This window comes from Acinonyx jubatus, chromosome B1 (assembly GCF_027475565.1).
Source record: "Acinonyx jubatus isolate Ajub_Pintada_27869175 chromosome B1, VMU_Ajub_asm_v1.0, whole genome shotgun sequence".
In the NCBI taxonomy this organism is placed as follows: domain Eukaryota; kingdom Metazoa; phylum Chordata; class Mammalia; order Carnivora; family Felidae; genus Acinonyx; species Acinonyx jubatus.
Genome location: NC_069382.1, coordinates 167,359,581 through 167,380,419, shown reverse-complemented (window position 1 = coordinate 167,380,419; position 20,839 = coordinate 167,359,581). Strand labels below are relative to the sequence as shown.

General features: G+C 45.9%; 1 protein-coding gene across 8 annotated transcripts in view; it reads left to right on the top strand.

Moving 5' to 3' along the window:
- Positions 1–6,874: 6,874 nt before the first annotated feature.
- Positions 6,875–20,839, top strand: part of LIMCH1 (LIM and calponin homology domains 1) — a 326,534-nt gene continuing 312,569 nt past the window's right edge. For 7 of the 8 annotated variants that reach the window (XM_027056037.2, XM_027056003.2, XM_027056010.2 and 4 more), the window contains exon 1: positions 6,881–7,070. In XM_027056037.2, the coding sequence (XP_026911838.1) occupies positions 6,975–7,070 (96 nt within the window). In that variant the 5' untranslated portion in view covers positions 6,881–6,974. Of the gene's footprint in view, positions 7,071–20,839 lie in introns of all 8 variants that reach the window. The other variant, XM_027055932.2, reaches the window with a different exon arrangement.

The following is a 20,839-nucleotide window of genomic DNA, read 5'->3' as shown; positions in this document are numbered from 1 at the left end:
CAGTTCATGAATCTTGTCTTCACTTGTGTCTAACCTATACTCTAACCCATCCTTTGCATTTTAAATGTATCACCACAATTTTCTAGTTGTTCTTTTCACAATTGTTCATATTGGTGTGTCCTTTTTACTGTATCTTGTTATTTTCTTCTGTTTGGATTCATTATTCTATGTCTTTAATCACTTAAAAATTTATTTTATAACATTTACTGATAGCTCTATTAAATGAATTCTGGGAAACTTAATTGGGTTGTTTGTTGTGTCTCCTAAAATTTTGTTTAGATTACATTATTTTTGCATGCATTTTGTACTTTTATTTAAAAAATTTTTTTAATGTTTTTATTTTATTTTTGAGAGAGAGAGAGACAGAGTGTGAGTGGGGGAGGGACATAGAGAGAGGGAGACACAGGATCTGAAGCAGGCTCCAGGCTCTGAGCTGTTGGCACAGAGCCTGATGCAGGGCTCGAACTCATGGCCTGTGAGATCATGACCTGAGCTGAATTTGGACGCTTAACCAGCTGAGCCATCCAGGAGCCCCCATATATTGTACTTTTAAACTGAAAACTCATCTTTATCAGGGTTTGTCTGTGGGAGTCCCATGAGGATTGGATGGAGGTCATGTCTTCCAAAGGAATTTTACATTTGTTTCTTCTAGGTGTCCAAGAGGTCCTAGACTAAATTCCCAGTTAGGGTCTTGGCTTGAGGGCCCTTGGATCATGTATATGTTGTCCATAAAGAGGATTAGCTTTTGTTTACACATTCTCCAGGGAGGCTCACCCACATCCCCCAACCTAAAGCCGAGGTCAAGACAAAACAGCTTCCTTATTGTCTCCTTCTCTGGTGATGGAATATGTTCTAGAGCAGTCTCTCTCTGTGGAAACAGTGTGTGTGTGTGTGTGTGTGTGTGCACATATGTGTGGGGGGGGGGGGCATTGCTGCTCAGTTGCATTCTCCACATGGCACAGGCCCCAGGCCTCAACTTGTATTACTTCAGTCCTAGCCCTAGGTTTCCTAGTCTAGCAGCTACTATGCACTATGGCTCTCCGTGGGACAGTCAAGCATCAGATCATGAATCTACTGCCCTGGTTTTATCTTTCCTTTCCATTTTGCCTCCTGGGGAACCTCTGTTAGTTTCTTTTGAGCTCAGCTCTTCATGGAAAGAATATTATTTTGTGTGGCATTAATAGGAATTTTGTAGCAGAGAAGTTATTTAGTTTGTCATAGTGTGGGAAATTGAAATTGCTATTTATGTTCTTTTCATTTTTTATATTAAAACTTTTTTTTAAGTTTATTTATTTATTCTTGGGGGGGGGGGGTGGTAGCATGAGCAAGGGAAGGGCACAGAGAGGGAGAGAGACAGAATTCCAAGCAGGTCCTGCACTGTCAGCACAGAGCTGATCTTAGGGCTTGAACTCAAGAGCTGTGAGATCATGACCTGAGCCAAGACCAAGAGTCAGATGCTTAACCGACTGAGCCACCTAGGTGCCCCTATTCATGTTATTTTTTTTTTTAATTTTTTTTTCAACGTTTATTTACTTTTGGGACAGAGAGAGACAGAGCACGAACGGGGGAGGGGCAGAGAGAGAGGGAGACACAGAATCGGAAACAGGCTCCAGGCTCCGAGCCATCAGCCCAGAGCCCGACGCGGGGCTCGAACTCACGGACCGCGAGATCGTGACCTGGCTGAAGTCGGACGCTTAACCGACTGCGCCACCCAGGCGCCCCCCTATTCATGTTATTTTTAAATGGTTTTAAATGTCAAAGCAATGATGAATTGAGAATATTTTTCAAAACCCTCCTTAAATATTCTCACACTTATTTCCCTGTGTTGAGAATCACTACATTATGGGAACAGAGAAGGAGAGGTGACTAATTTTGACTTGGCTGTTAAGGAAGTCACCAGAAAGGTGGTGTTAAAGTCAGACTTTGGAGAATGAGCAATTTGCACACTTATTTACCATCAACCATAAATCTTCAAGCTGTTTTGCACAGTGAAATTTAGAGTTAGTCTTTGTCCAATTGATTTACTTCATCTTATATATTAATAGATATACATATTTTAATATACAACGTCATCAAAGTTATTATTAACCATTGATTTCTAAGTGTCAGGCAAGGAAGCAGATGCTTTATCAATAAAACTGAAAACCTAGGAAGACTAAACAAGATTTTCACTCATGTAACATTAATGAGTGACAGGGCTGGATTCAAACATTAGTGTGGCAACTATAAAATGCACACTTCAGGGAGCTTAGCTGGCCAATGGCCCCAGCTGCTGTGCTCTGAGGTCCATTGCCACGTTTGCGCTGAGCCCCACTTTCCCCTGCTCTCAGGCTGTTACTAAATATGGCAGGGATACTAAGGCAGGCTTTTCTGGGGCAGACATGGGACTCCTCTGGCAGCAGACTGGCTCCCTGACCTCCTTGCTGAACCTTCCTCCGAGTGAAAGGCAGCCTAAGATGACTATCTACCCGACCTTCCTTCCCTCTCTTGGCTTGAAGTCAGGCTTACATTGTACTCTGCTTCCTCAGCATTTTCTCTCGAAGTCATTTCTCTAAAAAAATCCTTACGCCTTTAACTCCATCTTGGTTCTGCTTCTCAGAAGACCCCGACTATCACACTCAATTTGTGTGACCTCAAAACCCATAGGTTTCTATAAAAAATAAGTAAAAACACTAAAGATCGAAACGTAAGAGTGACAACTGCAAAGTCGTTAGAAGAAACATAGGCACAAATCTTCGTGACTCTCGATTAGGCAACGCTTTCTTAGATATGACTCCGAAAGCACAAACAACAAAAGAAAAAAAAATAGGTAGCTTCGACTTCATTAAAATTAAAAATGTTTCTGCTTCAAAGAACAGGATCAAGAAAGTGAAAAGTCAACACATGGAATGGAAGAAAACATTTGCAAATTATATATCTGATAAGGGACTCCTATCTAGAATATATAAAGAACTCTCGTAACTCAATGATAAAAAGAGAAATGAGTCAATTAAAAAATGAACAAAGATATGAATAGACACTTCTCCCAAGAAGATGAACATGAAAAGATGCTCAATTAAAGGAGCATCAGGGAAAATTAATCATCAGGGAAATGCAAATTAAAGCCACAATAAGATGCCACTTCACATCCACTAAGATAACTATAATCAAAAAATCAGAAAATAGTAAGTGTTAACAAGGAGGTGGGGATGCTGGTGGGAACGTCAAAATGGTACAGCCATCTGGAAAAACAGCCTGGTTGTTTATCCAAAGGTTAAACATAGAATTGTCATATGACCCAGCGATTCCACTTGGCATATATCCAAGAGAAATGAAAACATATGTCCACACAAAAACTTGTACGTGAATGTTTATTGCAGCATTATTCACAATAACTAAAAAGTGAAAATAACCCAATGTCTATCAACAGAAGATTGGGTATACAAAATGTGATATACTCCTACAATGGCATATTATTTGCCTGTAAAAAGGAATGAAGTACTGATACTTGTTGCTACATGGATGAACCTTGAAAACATTATGCTAAGTGAGAGAAGCAGTACACAAAGGGCCACATATTATGTGATTCAGTTTATACAAAATGCCAGAATAGGCAAATTTATAAGGACAGAAAGTAGATTAGTGTTTGTCAGGGGCATGGGAAATTTGGGAGATGAGACAGCTGAAGAGTATGGGTGTCTTTTTGGAGAGATCAAAATGTTCCAAAATTAATTGTGATTGTTGCACAACTCAGTGAATGTACTAAAAAACACTGAAATGTACACTTTAAATGGGTGGATTGTATGGTAGGTGAATGATATCTCAATAAGTCTATCACTAAAAATTTCATGTTCTTTGAATACACTATACTATCCTTCATTTGGCATTTATCATAGAGTACCTTGTCTTATGGTTATTTTTTCCAACCAAAATGTTGCTTCATACCTTCCAAATAGTGACGATCGTTGAATTGTGGAGTTTCTTCTGGATTTGGTTTCTTCATTATAGTTTTCAAATTCTCTCCAATGGGTGTACATTACTTTTATATTTGAAAATTACATTACAGAGAAATGCAAATGTTGTTTCATTAACAAAATTATTAGCTCCTAAAGAAAAAGGTCTGTGTCCCTTGTGGATTCTTCTGAATCTGTTACACATAGTAGGTGTTTAACAATAATTTGTAGATATTCTTGATAATGGCACTAGGTTTGAACTCTATTGTGGTTGCAAGTCCTTGGGTCTTTGCTAATCTACATGAATTTCTTATTGGTAACAGAGTCCCGGAAAAGTAGGTGCTATTGTGTGATTATAAACCTTGAAAGACAAAGTATTTTCACTTAAAGAAAAAAAGCCATGTTTTAGTTTGAGTGTCAGTTTCAGTAGCAGATTTTTACAGATATGATAGATTTCATCTTAATGAAAGCATTTTCAAACAGACTCAGATATGTCATCTGGGGCAGTGGTTTCCCCTCCTCCTAGCGACACTCCTGTTAGCGTGTTCGAGTCAGTTTGTGAATTATTTACTTTCCCTTGGTTCTTTGTGGAGACAAGGTCATCCTCTGACAATATTTTATTAGCCCCTTTCCTCAGCTTGTCTTCTTTACTCGTCTTTGTAACATCATCCTTCCCTCCTTTTTTGGAAGGCGGGAGGGGAGGGATGGTCAGCTGGCTTATACCGAGCACTGACTATCTGCCAGCCCCAACTTTGGTCCTTTCGCATTCAGAAATCCTGTTTGCTCCTCACAATGATTCTGCGGAAATGTTGCCATTTCAACCTCATTGGAGATGAGGAAACTGAGGCACACATTGTAAGAGGCAGGGTCTGGACCGGGGCTGGCAAGGCAGGGCGGTGTGTGGGTAAAGGCAGATCTGGCACCAGGCTGTCTGGGCTTGAATCAGGGCTTCAGTGCTCACCAGCTGTGGGGACTCTCCCCCCTTCTTTCTCCTACTTCCTTACAGGGTTGATAATAGTCTATCTTACATGGTTGGAATAGGGAATGAGTTAGTCAATTATTTGTAATGCACTTAGAACAGTGCCTGGCACAATGTGAGTGCCATATAAGTGTTTTAAAAGTAAATAAACTGAAAGCTGTCTGACTCTAAAGTCGGTAATGGTGGAATTTCAGGCCTGCTTTTTGTTCCATTCCCCTATTAAAGCAGCAGAATTGGGCAAAAACTAAACTTGGACTCTGAACAGGGAACAGAGACTTAGCTGCTAAGACGTTCATGGATTTCCTGCCCTGTCCAACCCCTCTTGCCATCAGCCATTCTAAAATGTGAATCCATTTGCTTAAAGTTAGCTAAGACTATTGAGTTCTTATGTACCAGCCCTGGGCTCACCTGTGGATGCCCATGCAGTAAAACCCCACCATGGCCTGACCTCACCTCCCCCTTCCCCACCCCAAGTGTGGCCTGGCCTGCGTCTCCCATGTTGTCACTCCCACTTGGTCCCTTCCCCAGCACACTCCAGTCATGCTGGCCTTCTGTGGGCTCCTTGACCCCCACCAGGCTCATTCCTATCTCAAAGCCTGTGTATGCATCTGGAAACATTTCCCCAGATTGCTGCGTGGTTAACATCTCTCCCATTCATGTCCCCTCATCACCTCATCTCGTCAGAAAAACCTTCCAGGATCATCCGTTGGGCTCTCAAGCAAAACAGAAGGCATGCTACAGGAGACTGGCTGAGGGAGTTTATTAGGACACCATTAGGAGGAATTGGGCAGGGTGGGGAAACCACAATAAGATGGGGAGGCCTCTACCACCACCTGGCCTGGGGAAATAGGATGGCACAAGAGGAGGCGGGGAACTTTGGAGAACCCAAGGACGGGCCCCAGACAGAGCTGTGGTCCTCAGGGGATTGGTGCAGCCCATCTGCTTCTGCGGTAAGGGGCAGCTTAAACACTCCTCCTCCCTCTCCTCCACACCCCCCCCCGCCCCCGCCCCACCTCCTGCCTCCCTCCCATTCACGGAACCTGGACACCCAGATCGGATCAGCCTCTCAGATGGAGGATGGAGAGGTAATCAGAAGTTAGCCAACGCTCTCTCTTCCCAGGTCAGCGTTTATCTTCTCTTTTACCTTCTTAACATACATGACTCTCCACAATTATTTTGTTTTACACGTTTATTGTCCCTCCCCCCATTCCCTCTAGAATGTAGTTATCTTAGAGGGCATAGATTTCGGAGTTTTTAATTTTTCTTTCTTTTTTCATCTCTGGGTCCCCAGCGCCAACCTCAGTGTCTGATATATAGCAGGCGCACAGTAAATATGGGTTGAATGAATCCAAAGACTGGGTCACAAATAGCTCTCTTGAAGAGAAAAGGCTTATAGGGGTCGTTTTTCCTTTTTCGTACAAAAGGATCGGGTGAGTGAACACTCCGGAGCGCCAGGACCGAGGCCGCACCTCTTGCCCCCACTTCCGCGGCCGGGAAGGACGGCAGGTGCGGCCAGGCCACTGCCCGAGCGTCCTCCTGCCCCGCTGCGGCCGCGCCGGCTCGCCCGGGAACGTGTGCGTCACGGTGGGCACGCGTCTCCCAGGTGCCGCCAGACCCGCCCGTCCGCAGCGGGCCCGGCGCGGGGACGTGCGGGGCGGCTGGCCGAGTCCCTCTCCAGGCCCCGTTGCGGGCAGGGAGGGAGACACCCAGTGCTCCCTCGTGGTTATTTTTAGTCGGTAGCTGACACCCTCCCCCCGGAGGGGGGGCGAGCCGCCCGAGAAGGTGGGGAGAGAGGGAGCTCCCGGCGCCTCCGCGCTCGCTCCCGCCGGGGACTCAGGGCGCGGCGGAGCCCGGGCGGCGCAGGGAACAGCTGCCGCGGCGTCCTCCGGCAGCGCGCCGCTCTCCTCCGGGACTTGCGCCGGGCGGGGGCGGGGCGGACAGGGGAGGGGAGAGCGAGCGGGCGGGCGGGAAGGGGCGGGGAGCGCGCTCCTGCGGCGGCAGCGGTGGCGGCGGCCGTCCTCATCCCAGCGGCCCAGCGCTCGAGTGCACGCGGGGCTTCGCAAATGGCTTGTCCCGCCCTGGGTCTGGAAGCTCTTCAGCCTCTGCAGCCGGAGCCGCCCCCCGAGCCCGCTTTCTCCGAGGCGCAGAAGTGGATCGAGGTAGGTGCTCGGGACTGGCGGGAGGCCTTGCAGGGGCGTCCGAAGCCACCTACCCGCACACACGGACGACAGGTCCAGTCTCGCCTCCCCCCCCCCCCCCCCCACTTTCTTTTGCCAGCTGCTCCGGGTCACTCGCCCGGGGCCTCGGGCGAGCTGCGATGCCTGGCACGGGTCTCGGGCGAGGGTGGGCGCGAATAAGGGACGCTGCAGTCTAGCTGCGCGCGTGGATAGCAGGAATCGCCTGCATCCCTCCTGCCTGCCAGCCGCGCAAATCTCAGCTCCCGCCGCTTCCACGCGGGGCCAGGGGAAGCGCTGTGCCCGCAGAGGCGCCGCAAAGGCGCAGGAAGCGCGAGACCCAGAGTGCTGCGGGCGCCGCATTTCAGGGGGTCCTGCTCACCGTCCTACCTTCTGCCTCTTGACGCCCCCCGCCCCCCCCCTCAGCTACTCCCGAGCGGAGTTGGCAGTGTCTCCACGGAAGCGCGTACCCACCGGAGCTTCTGGCTGTATTCCTGGCAGTGGGTCAGGTGTGAGCCTGGCATAGCGCACAGGGCCGGCAGACTGCAAGACCCACCTGCGAGCGCGCCATCCGCATAGACGCTGCCTAGCCATTGGCAGCTCCCACTCCATGCCAGAGGCGGTGGGGCGGGCTCCCAGGGGCCGGGTACCCGGCCCCGCTGCATATTTCACTTCTTAAATGACTCGGTGGCAGGCCAGGGAAATCACTGGAGCTCTCGGCTCAGTCCGGGAAGCGCTCGCCGGGTGATCCTGAGTCTCGATGTCTATCTGTAGATGCAGTTTGGTGGCCCTGCGCTCTCGAAATGACGTGTCTGCCGGGGATCAGGACGCTTGGAGGGCACGAGGGGGGAAAGGTGACCCCCTGTGATACGTGCACTGAGCCTCTGTTTCTCTGGACCACCTTTCTGAAGGCTTAGCGGAAGGCAAATTTGACCCTTTTTCTCAGTGACAGGCAGCCCTCCTTGCCGATAGTTCAAAGGAAGAAAGGTACCGCTAAGTCATTGGCCCAGCAATGGTGAAGCCTGTTCCTACCCAGCTTGTCACTCAGTGACATCCCCTGTGGCACAACAGTTCTCAAGATGCTGCTGGGGTAACAGTGCTACATGGTACAGATTTGAACCTGCTGAGCTGCCTGCAGAAACCACCCTCATTTAAGGCTGCCCTAATGCTCCAGCAAGGAACCTCCACCTCACTGGGTTAACCCGCAGCCCGCAGGATTGTTAGGCAGAGTTTAGAAACATCTATTTAAAAATAGGGCTAAAGAAACAGAAGAATAAACTCGAGGCTTTTTTGATAAAAACCCCAATCATATCTCTCTTAATGTGATGGCTCATGATCAGATGAGAAGACGACTCGGGCTTTTAATTTTTGGAATGTGGCTGGAAAGGCTTGGGGCGCGATGGTGCTGTCTGTGCTGCCCCAGGGCACACAGGAGACATCCGTGTTCGCTGGCTTATTGAGAGTTGGAGAACTGTATTTTTCATGTTCTTGAACTTTAAAATTCTCAGGCGAGATTTTGGATGTGGAGAGTAGGTAAGGGGAGGGTATCAGGGCAGGGCAATCTTGCAATTCTTGAAGGCAAGTGGTTTATCTTCAATATCCTTAATCTAACATTGATATAGCCTACTTAAAAAAATGTGTTGTAGTATAAATTACATGCAGGAAAGTGCACAAATCTTTTTTTTTATTAATTTTTTTTTTACATTTTTTATTTATTTTTGAGAGACAGAGCACAAGTGGGGGAGGGGCAGAGAGAGAAGGAGACACAGAATCCGAAGCAGGCTCCAGGTTCCGAGCTGTCAGCACAGAGCCTGATGCAGGGCTCGAACTCACGAACTGTGAGATCATGACCTGAGCTGAAGTCGGACGCCTAACGGACTGAGCCACTCAGGAGCCCCAGGAAAGTGCACAAATCTTAAGTGCACATCTCCACGAATGTTGTCACGTGTATATATATACACAATTATAGTCCTCGCCTAGGTGGAGATCTAAACCGTCTCCTTCAGCCCAGAGGACCACGGTCTGTTAAGTGGTGGTGTACATTAGGCTACATATTTATTATGCAGGGCAGGATATCAGCTTTTGTCTTGGTTCCACTGGTTTTAAAAAAAGAAGGGCTTCCTTAGGAAAGCAGAGCCCCATTAGGCCCTGTAGACGGTCTGGCATTATTCGTCCTACCTTACCAGTATGCCAGTTTGAGCCTGCGAAAACCGAGGGGCGCGCGTGCCTTTAGGACCAGGCGCTCCGCTCTGCGCGTGCATTATTGAAGCGGCCTATCTCCTTTCAATTGCGGAGTTCGGTTTCTGGGAAAGGAGAGCTTCCCCTCCCAGGCTGTATAAAAAGGTATTTGCTCCAGGGAGAGATAGTGACCTCCCCCTTTCCTTCGCGGAGGTTCCTCTTGAAATGTAAATGCCGCGTCTACAAACCCGGGGGACCCGGGAGCAGTAACAGATGGTTTTGCACGCAGTTGCCCGGTGAACAAAGATTCCTCGGCTAATATAGCAATAATGTAGCACTCGGAGCGAGCTGAATTCCTGGATGGATCGTTATCTCGAGACAATTGCATCTCCTTTAGGGGCCCCATTGTCTTCAGCGACATCCTCATTGGTAGGGCTTTGTTTTTCACTTTTGTTCCGTCGGTGATTAAATTTCCCACAGGCGCCCCTCCCCCCCTTGAGTAGTCAGGAATTTCACCCTTTCAGAAAAATGTTCCCTTGGGTGCAGCAGGTTAATAAACAAACTTTGCAGCTTGTCTCTCCTCCTCAGTCCTTGGTCTTCCTTGAGTCATGGGTTGGCGAGAAAAGGTTCATTCTTAATAAAGGCTTGAGGAACAAGCTCCATGAGATCACTTGTTAGTGAGGAATTTCTCAGCCTTCAGCCGGGGCTGTTGGAGGGCCAGGTTACTGGCAGGAAACGGTGGCCTGGGAACTGATGCTGCCACCTCAGCCCACCCCCAGTTTCTGCCTTAGCTGGCAAAGGTGAAAACCCTGATGGAGGTCACAGACCATGTGGGAACAGCTCCGTAAGGCGGTGCCTCTTTTTATAGCTGCATGTGTTCGTGTGGGTTTAGGGCACCCCTGAAGGAAACAGCAAACTTCCAGTATTAAGTGTGGCTACCAGCAGGCAGGAGCCTAACTTCCTTCCAGATTCCTTTTGTAGAAGGCCTTCCTAAACAAAGGGGCAGCCAGGACAGCACTGGGATTAAGAGGTCAGACTTCGGAGCTGGGGAGTCTGGGTTTGAATCCTGGGTCTCTTGCCCTCTAGCTGCGTGACCTTAGGCCACGTTTCCTCTCCTTTTGGTTCTAAACATTTTCTTTGACAGCTAGCTCTACTTGTTAAAATATATTGTGGAAAGCATCTGTAAAACAGGGGCACTAATAATAGCTTACCTATCTCTAGTGTGAGTGTGTGAGAATTAGATAAGTTAATAGTTTTTAAATGCTTAGAATGGTACCCAGTATCAGGAAGTGCCGAGTAACGAGTGGTTGGCATTATCTCCGTTACTCCTGCTAGAACCACGACCATCATCACTACGAACATGATTAACACTCCTATTACTGCTATTATTGTCGTCTTCCTGCAGCTGTTTTGAAAGAAAATCTTCAGGACCCTGAGTTTCTTCCCGTAAAAAGTGTAATTCAATCACCTACCGATCTCATGCCATTATTTACCTTGTTAGCTCTGAACACCTGGCCTAGAACTTAAGTAGATGCTCGGCTAACTTACATTCAAAGAGATTTAGGGATCAGAGCAAAACCAGTAATGTGTACTCATAAAATGATCCTGGTAGTCCATTAATGCTTAGAAAATCATTCCTCAATACTGTGTTGAAACTTTAAGTTTAATGCAGAATCTTTGTTACTAACCACTAGGCAGAGTGCTCAATGCCTCTCCTCTGGCAGACGACCCAGACCCAGTAGTTAGGTTATTAGACAAATAGTGGCTGTCTGAATATTCATCTCAAATATAGCAGTGTTTTGTTCACTAAAGTTGTACCTGCGCCTGCTGGGAAGAAGGAGAAATCCCCCCCTCTGTTTCCCTTCCTTCCTTTCTTTTTTCTTTTGTCCCCTGATGATATTTACTGACTTACAGGAGTTTGTTAGCAGGTAGATGATTCTAATTTTTTTTTTAGTAATCAAGACCCTCCCCCGCCCCCACCCTTTGCCTCTCTGCCCACAACAATTTTTATCTGTTCTAATCTGTAGTTCTTCTCTGCAGTGCCAAACACTTTCTGGAGAAACAGATGTCCCTTCAACTTGGTTTCAGTTATGATTTGGAATAGGTTGCCAGGTCTTTGAGGAGGGGTTGGAAATTTCAACCCAACTCAGCCTTGCTTGCTTCTCAACTCGAGAAGTCTCTGGACCCCTTTAACTTTAATCATAGCATGCCTCTGGGGCTTGGTGCTGAATATAATCTTATTTGTGACCTAATCCGTATTTCACAGGAGTGGGAACTAGTGCTGGGAGGGATCAGTTCCTCATTTTGGGTCATTTCCCCTGTCCATATAGAACTGTTTTCTTATTCAACTGGGACCTGAGTTTGAAGATTAAAAGCACCGAGGATCCCTTAGCTCTCCAAGACTGAAAGATGTTGTATTGTTTGGCAGTGGGGAAAATTTATGAGTAGTCTTTGAGAGAATCTAGCATTTAGCGGCCAGTAATATATGACATTTGCAATGTAATGACAGGTGAACATGTGCCATAAGTTATATAGTCGTTCAAATTCTCCACCTCTTAGGGACCCCGTGGGTCTTACGTCTTTTTACCACAGCGAAGATGTAACTTTGCACATGCTTCTCCAGCATTGCTTGGAGACCTGAGGAAGAGGAAGAAAACCTTTGCTGGCTCGATGGAGAAAGGAGTAGGGGTCTGAATGGATATGTAAATTAGAGCAGGCAGCGTCTTTCTCACAAGGACATTTAAATAATCTGGCCTGTTTGTATGCAAGGGCTGCTGTGACACAAGGTTGTCATGTGGTAGGAGCACAGAGAGGTCCCACAGATTTGGGGAAAGGGGAAGCGGAATAGGAGGTTGAGCGGGTACTTCTTGCCCCAGCATCTCCCCGGAAACCGAGTTTGCATCAAGGGAGCTCCAAATGCAAGCCTGAGCTCTGGTCACCAGGAAGGGGTAGGGTGGGACGTGTGTTCCCAGCGACTGAAGCCCTTGGCCCCCTGCTCTCCGCTGATGCATGACAATGGAGCCGTGATGCAGACATCTGGCTGTGGTTCTGTGGGTGGCAGTCAGTGCTAGGTGGGACCAGGCACCTCCTGGAAATCAGCCTGCCAGCTTCTCTTTTTGCTTTGAATCATTCTGAAATTTAAGAGTGTTACAGTTAGGAGTACCATGGTAGTGATGATGATGGTAATGAAACTGAGGCTCATGATGAAAAAAGCTGATACTTACTGAGTACTTACTGTGTGCTAGGTGCTGGGTTAAAAAGTCTGTGTCTGCATGAATCCCTTAGAAGTAAGTACTATTATCATCCCCATTTACAGATGAGAAAATTGAGGCTCTAAGAGATTTAGTATCTTGTCCAAAGTTAAAAGTAAGTGGCATAACTAGGACTTAGGCACCATTTCTCAACTTTTATGAATATCTATATCTTTAGATACCGCAAATCTGTAGTTGAGGAAATTGGGGCTTTCGGGAATCAGGGAACATGTCCAGAGTCACCTAGTCAGTAAGAACTTGTTAGAGTCAGGATTCAAACCCAGGCTGTCTGACTCTGCAACCCTTGTTGTCTGATCCTTATGTTGCTTCCCACATCAGGACCGGGTTTAACAACTCCTGTAAGGACTAAGCATCCTGTTCCTCTGACTGCAGAGATCTCCCATTCCCCCACCCCATTTCCCTGTAGGTGTGGACAGGATGTGGATTTCTGAAGCTGTGGGTCGCTAGACAACTCCCATGGCTGGTCTTTTTCAGCTGCAGGACCTAGGGGCTCTCCTCACTTGGACACACCACGTGTGGGGTGTAACATTGGTGGGGAGCAGGAGACCAAGGAGGTGCGCTATGGAGGCCCTCAGGTGAGAAGTATCAGGCTCCTCACCTTTGCCTGCTGCCTTCAGACCTCACGTTGCTAACATGGGCATTGGAGTTGTTTGTGGTTCAGGATTGCTAGAATCTGGTTTCTGTCTCCTGTTGTCACTGCCACAGCCCACAGTCACTCCGCTGAACTTTTATTAGGGCCAAGTGGCCAATAGGTAGGTGAGAAGGTTTTAATTTTTTTAAAGCTTGCTGATTCATTATCATATGCTTGTTTAAAGAAGGCAGGTACCAGAATATTATGTTTACGATCTTCAGGACCAGGGCTCTCTCATTACAGTTTTCTCCCCAGTGCCTGTTGCACAGTGGGACTGAATAAATGCATAGTCTGTGTGTGCTTTTAACATTATCTAATGGAGAAGGTGCACTATTCCATACTTTACATTCCCCAGAGAGTTTGAGCCAAGACCCGTGTGGCCTGTTTTATTTTCCAAAGATGGGTGTGAAGCGATGTCTTTTCTCTGTGCTGATGTGTTTAAGCGCTGTTGGAGCATCCGTCTGAGGCCTTTCCCACAGCTCCTTCACCTTCACCTGAGAGTGCTCCCATCTGGCTAGGATCGCACCTGGGAACAGCTTCGTTGTTGAGTTCAGCCAGGAAGCAAGTCCTTCCGAGAGAGGAGCTTGTCAGCCTCCCCTGGAGGTATCCCTGTCCCATCACGAAGAACCAGAGGGTCTGAACAAAGCAGCTCTGTGACTTCTGGGAATCTTGGCAGGTAGTCAGCATCCCTGTCACCTCCCTTGCAGTCTAACCTTAATCGTTCTGGCCTTCGTTTTCACGGGTGAGGACTGAATCAGTTAACGCTGGTTGATCTTTGACTAAACTACTCTCACTGGAGCTAGGTTTTCTTTTTAAGGCCAGTTTGCTCTTCTGTGGTTCAGAAAAATGTGCAGAACAATTTTATCATATTTCCCCTCATTTGTTCCTAAGGATGTGTGTGTGTTTACATTTGAAGCCAAAGAAAGGTCTCAGATATGGTCTTTTTGGGGTGGAGGGTTGGGTGGGAAAAAGGACAATTTCAGTGAAGTCAGATGAGGAAAGGAAAGGATAATAGAACTTTGTTTTTAAGTGATTGGGAAATATAAAAATAGCCTAAACTAGAGGGTTACTAGATGATACAGGGGAAAAAAAATAGTTCTTAAAAAATGACAAAATATTGGAAAGATTTCTGCCTGGACATGTGGAGATGTTATATCTCTCTCTGCAAGGAAAAATGATGTCATGGAGTTCAGTGCTGCTGTGGTAGAATTCCATGTTTGCAACGTTGAAAACAACACTCCCCGAGAGATGTCCTTGTGCAGCTAACCCTGACGGGATGGCCCTTGTATCTCAGGGAATTATCTTTGGCGTAAGGGAAGAAATGAGGTGACATAGTCATAGAACATGGACTTAAGGAATATCTTGGTGGGTACCTTTTCTCACTAAACTCATACTGTCAGCAAAACTGCATCTTATATCTAGTGTGGGACCCTAAGAACAAAATATTGGTTAGGCTGAGGAAGCTCCATGTTTCCACGGCTCTGCATTCTGCCTGTGCTAGTAACTGTGGGGTAGCTAGTGCAAGATGCAGCTTGGACACCTGGTCAACCATAGAATTTAGAGCCATACCCCACCCATCTATCCCTAAATAGCCCATTAGGAGGCTATGTAAGAATAGACCTGCACTTGTTCTTTTTTTTTTTTTTAAGTAAATGTCAAGGGCAAGGGCTTGTGGCATTTTTATTTCCATGACCCAACACTGTTATAAAAAATCCTTAGCCTTATTTTCCTTAACAAGGGATTGAAGTTTTATTTATTATGCTGAGTACACAGTTCTCTCTTCCTTCCCCAGGAAACATTTAAAAAAGAATGATATTCAAACAATTATCTTATTCTAATAGGAAACTGAACGAAGGCTAGGATAGGCTCAGCCAGATGGTTTCAAATATGAAAATAATCAAATAATTATTTGGGACACTTGGCTCTCATTTGTAAGTTCACTTCAGTGTCAACACTAAAGATACACATTAATGGTGGAAATAAATATCAGTGTGTTAAACCGTTTTAAATGAATTAAAAAATTTGTTTCCTGGAAAGTGGTTACTAAGCTCCAACAATGTGCCAGGCATAGTGCTAACAACCAGGGTCAGGTGGTGAACAACATACCTCGACTTCCCATCTACATGAAATACACAAGGTAGTATGTGTATGAGTTGAGCTTGAACAATAAATACACAATTGCAAATTGGGGTAAGTACTATGAAGACAAAAAATGGGGGCTTAAGAGAAAAGTATTTGAGGTGGACAAGGACTCAGTGAAAGTAATTAAGCTAAGACCGTTGAAGGGTGCTGAACGGGGGAATTAGTTGGATACTGATTTATTGAAACAAGAGCTTGCATGCTTTTATTGTGATTATGCTTTGAGTAAAGGTAGAATAGAAATGCTGTTAAAGATCTCCAGATGTATTGAAGGTGCGTGTATGTGGAGGGGAGGGGGCAGGAAAGGGGGCTGAGTAAGAGTTCTTGAATGTTCTTGCAGGCCACTCAGAGTAGGGTTTGCATGATGATCACTGCACCTCTTAGACCCAGGCACTGAAAAATCAAGAACTCTTCTAAGAGAAGCGACAGAGAGGATCTTGGGGTTTCTTTTTTCAGCCTGGACTCTGGAATTAAAATTCTTCTAGAAAATCTTATAAAATTCTTCTATAGAAGCCGTGCCTCACTCTGTGGTAAGAAGAGGCTTGCAAGAAACCTGCCTGCCTTTTAGCGAGTAAGCAGAATGATTTTGTATGAGAATTTGGGTGATGACCTACACGTGTCCTTTAACTGAAAACTTGCCCCAGACTCCTCTAAAAGAAGGAACTTTCTAAACTAATAAAGTTATGTGCCATTTGGGAACCCCAGAAATTGTAAACTCTGGAGGTCTGTGACTTTGGTTTCTTTAAACCCTTGAAACCACCATCTCTAGACCCCCTTCCTCATGGTTCAATGTGGCTGCTAGAGACTCATCATCACATCATCTCTCCAGAAAGTAGGATGGAAAAATGGAAAATGAAGACTACATCCTTCCCTGATAAGATGCCTTTTAGACAATTCTTCCTGATACTTCTGCTTATATTTTATTGCCCAGATTTTCAGTACCATGGCCACTCCTGGTTAGAGGGAAGGCTGCACTGTCCTCAGGTCATACTCTGGGTTCTGTTACTCAGAAGAAAGGGGAAAATGGCTCTTGAGGTAGGGGGACCCTGGGATGTCCTTTCTTCACTTCTCCAGGGACAGATCCTTTCCAGACGGAGCTTCAATATGTCTGCCTCTGAAAAAGACTCCCTGATTCCTCTAAGCCCATTAATCCTTCCTTCTCTGTGCAAATCTGGCATTTAGTATTCTGTTAGAAACGTTGTCATGTATCATTGTAACAAATGTATGGTTGCCTGGGATCTGCCTTCTTTGATAAACCCCAGAGCTCTTGTGGACAAGGACTGGGTTTTCGTCCCTGTCCCCACTCCTCCTCAGTCTGCTCCCCACCGGAGCCCCGTGGCCACATTACCCACGGCCTGAAAAGTTTCTCAGGGAGCCTGTGCCCGGCTACAATTGCCTGATTGGCACTTGGACTCAGCCGTGGCAGAGAAAATAGACTCTGTTGCTGCCCTGACAGGAAGCAAAGCTTTTTTTTTTTTTTTTTTTTTTTTTTTTAAGGCTGATTAAAAAAAGCAGTTTACCCAGTGGTTGCCTGGAGACAGTCAGTGATTGGACACTTGGAAAGTGATTTCACTGTTGGCTCTTAAGCAGGTGATATCAGTTGAAGGAATGACTTAGGAGGCCAACTTTCTCCTCAGGTTGGATTGGACCGATGTGGGGCTCACAGTTCCTGTCTGCAGGGATGGAGAGCAAACATCTCTGTTCTTTAAATAAACATGCCCCCGGCATTCTGGCCTGGGACTCTCATCTCTTCCTCTCCCACCTCAGAGCAATCAGCTTCCTCTCTCTTACCTGTTGTGGGGGTCCGGATAAGTCCCATCTCTTAGCATGAAAGAAAGATCAGAGTACTTCTACTTACAGGATATTTTTTTTTTTTTAAAAAGGCACTGAGGAATTTTTATTACAGTGGTGGCCTGTATGAGTTCTTATTAGATAGGTATTTTTAAAAGGAGAATATCCCATAAAAACTAATGACCAGTAGCTGGCAGTAAAAAATGACCATGGCTATGACCATCAATTGTCATGACCCAATGGAAACCCCGAGAAATAGCATCCTCTCTGCCTTTCCTGCAGAAAATGTACAAAGGACCTTTTGGAGCTGAATGTTGTCATCGGCCAACAGATGTGGTTGCCGCCTGTTTCCACAGAGACCTTGCAAGATGTCATAAATAGGAGGGGTGGGTGACAAGTGGAGCCTGATTCATCATGTTGCAAAAGTTGACAGAATGTGATAACATCAAGTGATAAAGTGGCGAGTTCAGTGCCAAGGAAAGTAGTGATAGTTAACAAATTTCCAGACCACTATGTGCCCGTGCCTAGTCTAGGCCCTTGTTTGAGTTAATGGGATTATACTATATGTATAGTATACCTATACTATACATAATGTATAGTATACCTATACTATACATAATGTATAGTATACCTATACTATACATATAGTATATCTGTATTGCATAATTATAATTGTATAAGTTATATTGTATAAATATAATTGTATATATATCTATAGTGTGTATATATATATATATATATATATATATATATATATATATATAGTGCATACAGCACACCTAGCATTGTGCCTGGTACATAGGTGCTTCTCAGGTAAGCACCATTTTATGCCCATTTTACAGACAAGAAAACTGGACTACAGTTACCTGATTTGCCTGGTATCATACAACTAAGTGTCAGGGTTGGAGTTTGTACCCAGGCAGTCCCATTCCAGAGCTTGAGCTTGGGCTAGTGACTGCTGTGCTCCAGAAGAAAAGGCAAAACTTCTAAAAGTCATGATCCCAACTAACTCTCTAACCAAGCAGGTGACCTGCCCTCCCACTCTCCCTCCTTTCCCCTAAACAGCTGTTTATTGAACATCTTCTTTGTGCATGGTGCTATTAGTTGCTAGGAAACAGTTTTGTCTGTGCTAGTAATTTGCAGTGGTCTTACTGCTTTTTTTCAGTGTTCTGGTTACAAAATTGAATGGGATTTGAGCCTTCTGCCTGAAGTCTCTATTTCCCATAAGCCCTGTTATTTTTTAGTGTGTGATTTTGCAAAACACGAGGTTGGCTATTTGTCTTACTTTGGGACATTATTCATTCACTTTCAGGGATGTGTGTATTGTTTTGCAATAGAAAGACTTGGATCTTAACGTTTTATACAGACTTTCTTTTCACTCACAAGCTCTTGCGTACAGCTGTAATCTGGGAATCTGGGATCTTGGGTCATAAGGAGACTTTTTTTTAGGAACTTCACATTTCCTATCCACTGTCACAAGACCTTGGACGCTCAGCAGTATGTGAGACACCCGTGGTTGCTGCCCTTGTGCGATTATATTCCACCGTGAACACAGAATTCTGAGCCCAGAATTCCACGTGTCATACATGTTCAGAAAGGGAAGAGCAGGTCGTGTGGATCGTGGAGAGGCTGGGACCACCTTGGGCCTTAGGCGGGCCTCTGAGGAAGGGCTGTTTAGGCTGAGACCCAAAGGATGAGCAGGAACTGGCCAGGCAAAAAGGGGGAAAGGGACAAAGGAGCCCATCGAGGTGCAGTAGGTAGTGGAAGGACTGCTCGGCCCTCAGGCAGAAGGTGTCTTCAGTGCTGCCTGGCCCGAGCCTGGGGCCATGGATGGCTCTCTCTGGAAGGTCAGATCTTCTTCAAACTCCCGCAAATTACCATAGTCCATGACAAAAGTTTTTGAAGGCTTGTAACCTGGCTGGCCCTGTTCTAAGCATTTTACTTCCCACCCATCCTGTGAGCTAAGTTCAAACTCTTTTTAATTCCCACTTTATAGAGAAACAAGTAACGTCACACAGGCATTAGGTTGTGGAGCTGACCTTCAGACCCAGGCAGCCTGGCTGGTAACCACTGTGCCATGGGGTGTGATACAGGCTCTTCACCAAGAGCATCCTTGCGGGATAGTGGCGAGGGGAGCGTAGTGAGGAATGTGGGGTGGGGTTGGGGAATGCCTAAAGATGCAGGAGGCCAGTGTTGGCCTTAGACATGCTTTCGGTATTTTTGAAGAAATCTCCCCAAATGAATCTCATCACCCCCTACACTGCTTGATAGTTGGTGCCACCTAGAAAGAAGAAAGAGCTTATCCAAAGGAGGTTCCAGGCATGTCCCCAACTCCACATTCTTTTTTTTTTTTTTTCAACGTTTATTTATTTTTGGGACAGAGAGAGACAGAGCATGAACGGGCGAGGGGCAGAGAGAGAGGGAGACACAGAATCGGAAACAGGCTCCAGGCTCTGAGCCATCAGCCCAGAGCCCGACGCGGGGCTCGAACTCACGGACCGCGAGATCGTGACCTGGCTGAAGTTGGACGCTTAACCGACTGCGCCACCCAGGCACCCCGCCAACTCCACATTCTAATGCATATGGGGACTCTGGGCCCCTAGTGGCCTGATGGACCCTGTTGTTCTGATATGGTAGGTACTGTTCTGATATGGTGGATCCCCACTTCAGAAAAAGCTGACTCAGCAGCAAAATGTTATCAGTAAGGACAAGGATTCCCTCAGCCTTTCACTGAGCTGTGCATTATGGGGCTTTATGCTCAGGATTTACACAGTGCATCCACACCTGTCCTACCCTATCCTGGGAAGTCTAGGCTTTTCTTATTGAGGGCTGGCTGGGCAAGACCAAATCCAGTCCTCATATTCTCTTTACGCCCTCTGGGCAAAGGAAGGAGACCCATCCCTCTTCTGTGATCACCAGGGGAATACATGAGTTGATTAGCTTAAGCTAAACAGGGTCCACCCTGGTCCATCTCTAACAAAGATTCTGGCTACTACCCAATAGGAAAGCGCTGAATTCCCTAAAGTCAAGTCTGGGGAAGGAGATACCAACATTTTAATTAAAATGTGATAGTATATAGGAATGCATACACGGGGGTGGAAAGACTATAGGGAAAAGCAAGGAAATTTTTTTTTTTTTAAATAAAAACTCAGAAAAGTGGCTAGTTCTTGGAAGTGAGCATGAGGTTTGAGACTTTAAAGAAGGCTTTAAGAGATTGTTTTATTCCTGTTTTTATAAGACTAGACAAGGGTCAGTTTTAAAGATGTCATTGAGGGGCCCCTGGGTGGCTCAGTCGATTAAGTGTCTGACTTCAGCTCAGGTCATGATCTCGCGGTTTGTGAGTTCGAGCCCCGTGTTGGCCTCTGTGCTGGCAGCTCAGAGCCTGGAGCCTGCTTCGGATTCTGTGTCTCCCTCTCTTTCCCATTCACTCTCTCAAAAATGAATAAACATTTAAAAAATGAAAAAATAAAAAATAATATAACCCATACAACTCAATAGCAAAAACCCCAAACAATCCAATTAAAAAATAGGCAGAGGAACTGAATAGAGATTTTTCTTTTTTTTTTTCAATATATGAAGTTTATTGTCAGATTGGTTTCCATACAACACCCAGTGCTCATCCCAAAAGGTGCCCTCCTCAATACCCATCACCCACCCTCCCCTCCCTCCCACCCCCCATCAACCCTCAGTTTGTTCTCAGTTTTTAAGAGTCTCTTATGCTTTGGCTCTCTTCCACTCTAACC